The sequence below is a fragment of the Orycteropus afer genome, unplaced genomic scaffold, assembly GCF_000298275.1.
Source record: "Orycteropus afer afer isolate SDZICR_OR568_19922 unplaced genomic scaffold, OryAfe1.0 scaffold00249, whole genome shotgun sequence".
Lineage (NCBI taxonomy): Eukaryota > Metazoa > Chordata > Mammalia > Tubulidentata > Orycteropodidae > Orycteropus > Orycteropus afer.
In genome coordinates, this window is record NW_006921836.1 from 282,083 (window position 1) to 284,003 (window position 1,921).

The 1,921-nt window shown below is 52.1% G+C and overlaps 1 protein-coding gene across 1 annotated transcript in view; it reads left to right on the top strand.

The window, feature by feature from the left end:
- Positions 1-1,764: 1,764 nt before the first annotated feature.
- CUEDC1 (CUE domain containing 1) overlaps positions 1,765-1,921 on the top strand; it is a 16,429-nt gene continuing 16,272 nt past the window's right edge. Inside the window, exons 1-2 of the mRNA XM_042782155.1 lie at positions 1,765-1,810; positions 1,888-1,921. The exon at positions 1,888-1,921 is cut by the window's right edge and continues 5 nt beyond it. Coding sequence (XP_042638089.1) covers positions 1,765-1,810; positions 1,888-1,921 — 80 coding nt within the window. The remainder of the gene's footprint in view (positions 1,811-1,887) is intronic.

A 1,921-nucleotide genomic window follows, 5' to 3' on the forward strand; every position in this document is an offset into this window, starting at 1 on the left:
TACCTTCCCGCACCCCAAGCCCCTCTGGTCTTGTCTTTCTCATACTGTCTGCTGTTTGGCACTTGGAATCATGGCAAGAAAATGCATTATGTTGATTTCCTCACATGAACATTTCTGTGTCAGCTGTTCACGTTATGACCCCAAACTCCTAGAAAAGTGATGAAAACACGTTTGCATCTGTTTTATCAAACTTAAGACTTATTTGATAGAACAGGCCCTTAAAATACAGCAGCCACTTTTCTACAATTAACAGAATCACTGTCAATCTGATGATATGCATGAGAAAGCCAGAACATGATGCCTGCCCTAACAGAAGCACCATCTCCAGTATGATTTATATGCCTGGTTCTAAGTGGCTGGGCAACTTCCTGTCACCGATTTAGGTCCTTAATGGTGCTTGATTTCCAGTCCTGTCCATACAGGTTCCTCAGACTCATAGTACTGGGGCTGGAGGCCTGGTTGGCTGGGATGGGGGTACTGGATTTGGTTGGGATTAGAACAGAGTTTATGATAAATATAGTTCCTAGAGGTAGCTTCGAGAAGAATAGGGTCCAGAAGAAACATCTAGGGCATTCTGTTTTAATATGAAGGTAGCACTCAATGTTCTATAAAAGCAAATCTGCATCTCTGATAAATTAATGAAAACATCAGCATGGCATTGGGGCGAGGGGAATGAAGTCCAGGGACTGACAATGTCGACAGGTCCCTCTGCTTCTCTCTGTTGGGCTGGTGTTTCTCCAGGGCTGGACTGAGCTTTACAGGCCTGACATGAATTCCTTGAGTAGGAACTGGACCTCCTCTATCAGCCAGAGGTTCTCTAAGGATAGAAACCATGTTTCCTCTCTCAGGCTGGAAGCTCCTGGTGACACTGGGGAATCCTGCCTCTGTATCCCCAAAACTTTACTAGTGGAACGCTGCATTAGTGCCCTAGGTGAACACCCTTGATGGTAGGGCCGTGATGTTGGGACCGTGACGTGGGATGATGAGGGAAGCAGAGACTGGATGGGATGGGAAACCAAAGGGGCAGGACATTGTCCTGCACAGAGTCCCCATCCCCCAACCAGGTCCTCAGGAGTCCTTGGTAGTATGTGAAGTGGTGTAGACCAGTGACTCTGGCTCCATATGACCAGAGTTCAAATATTAGCATCTCCACTTACTCCACGTGTATCCTCCAATCTTCCCATGTGCAAAATGGGAATGCTAGAACTTACCTTATAGTATTGTCAGGAGTTAGCCCACATGGAGTGTTTAGGTTGATGCCTGACATACAGGCAGCCCTTAGCAAGGGTACCTTTCTGTGTTGGTAAAAAGCTAGCAGTTTAATTATTGCAGCTGGAGAGAAAGCAAAATGAAGTCATTCTCACCTGGGCGTGGTAGGATTTGGCCCTGCCTGCCCCCTGATTTACTAAAAACCACCCCTTCACCTGAGCTCTTCTTTGTTTGCCTCCGCCCCTGACTCCCTTGTTCCAGGTGGGACCCTCCGTGGAGCTGGCGCCAGGATGCCCCAGGGGTGCGGATGAGCCGCCCTGCAGCCCCCACTCGGCTCTGGCCCGGATGCCGCCTCCAGAGGACCGCTCCCGGAGGGCCTCCTGTGGACCCGCGCGCGCAGTCTCCTGACCAGAGACCCCGGCCGGTCCTTTCCCGCCCAGCCACCTAGGACGCGGGGGAGCTGCCAGAGGGAGCTCAAGGGGAGGACAGTGGAGGGAGCCCGGGGAAGGGACCTCGCTGCCGGCTGGAAACATTTTCCCCAAGCGGCTCCGCAAAATGACCAGCTTGTTCCGCCGGAGCAGCAGCGGCGGCGGGGGCGGAGGTGGCATCTATCTCGCGGTTGTTTTCATTTGCATCTCTCTCATGGCCAGTGATCCTGAATGACATTTCTTCCTGTGCGCGGCGGCGGCGGGGGCGGCGGTGCCGTTGGCCG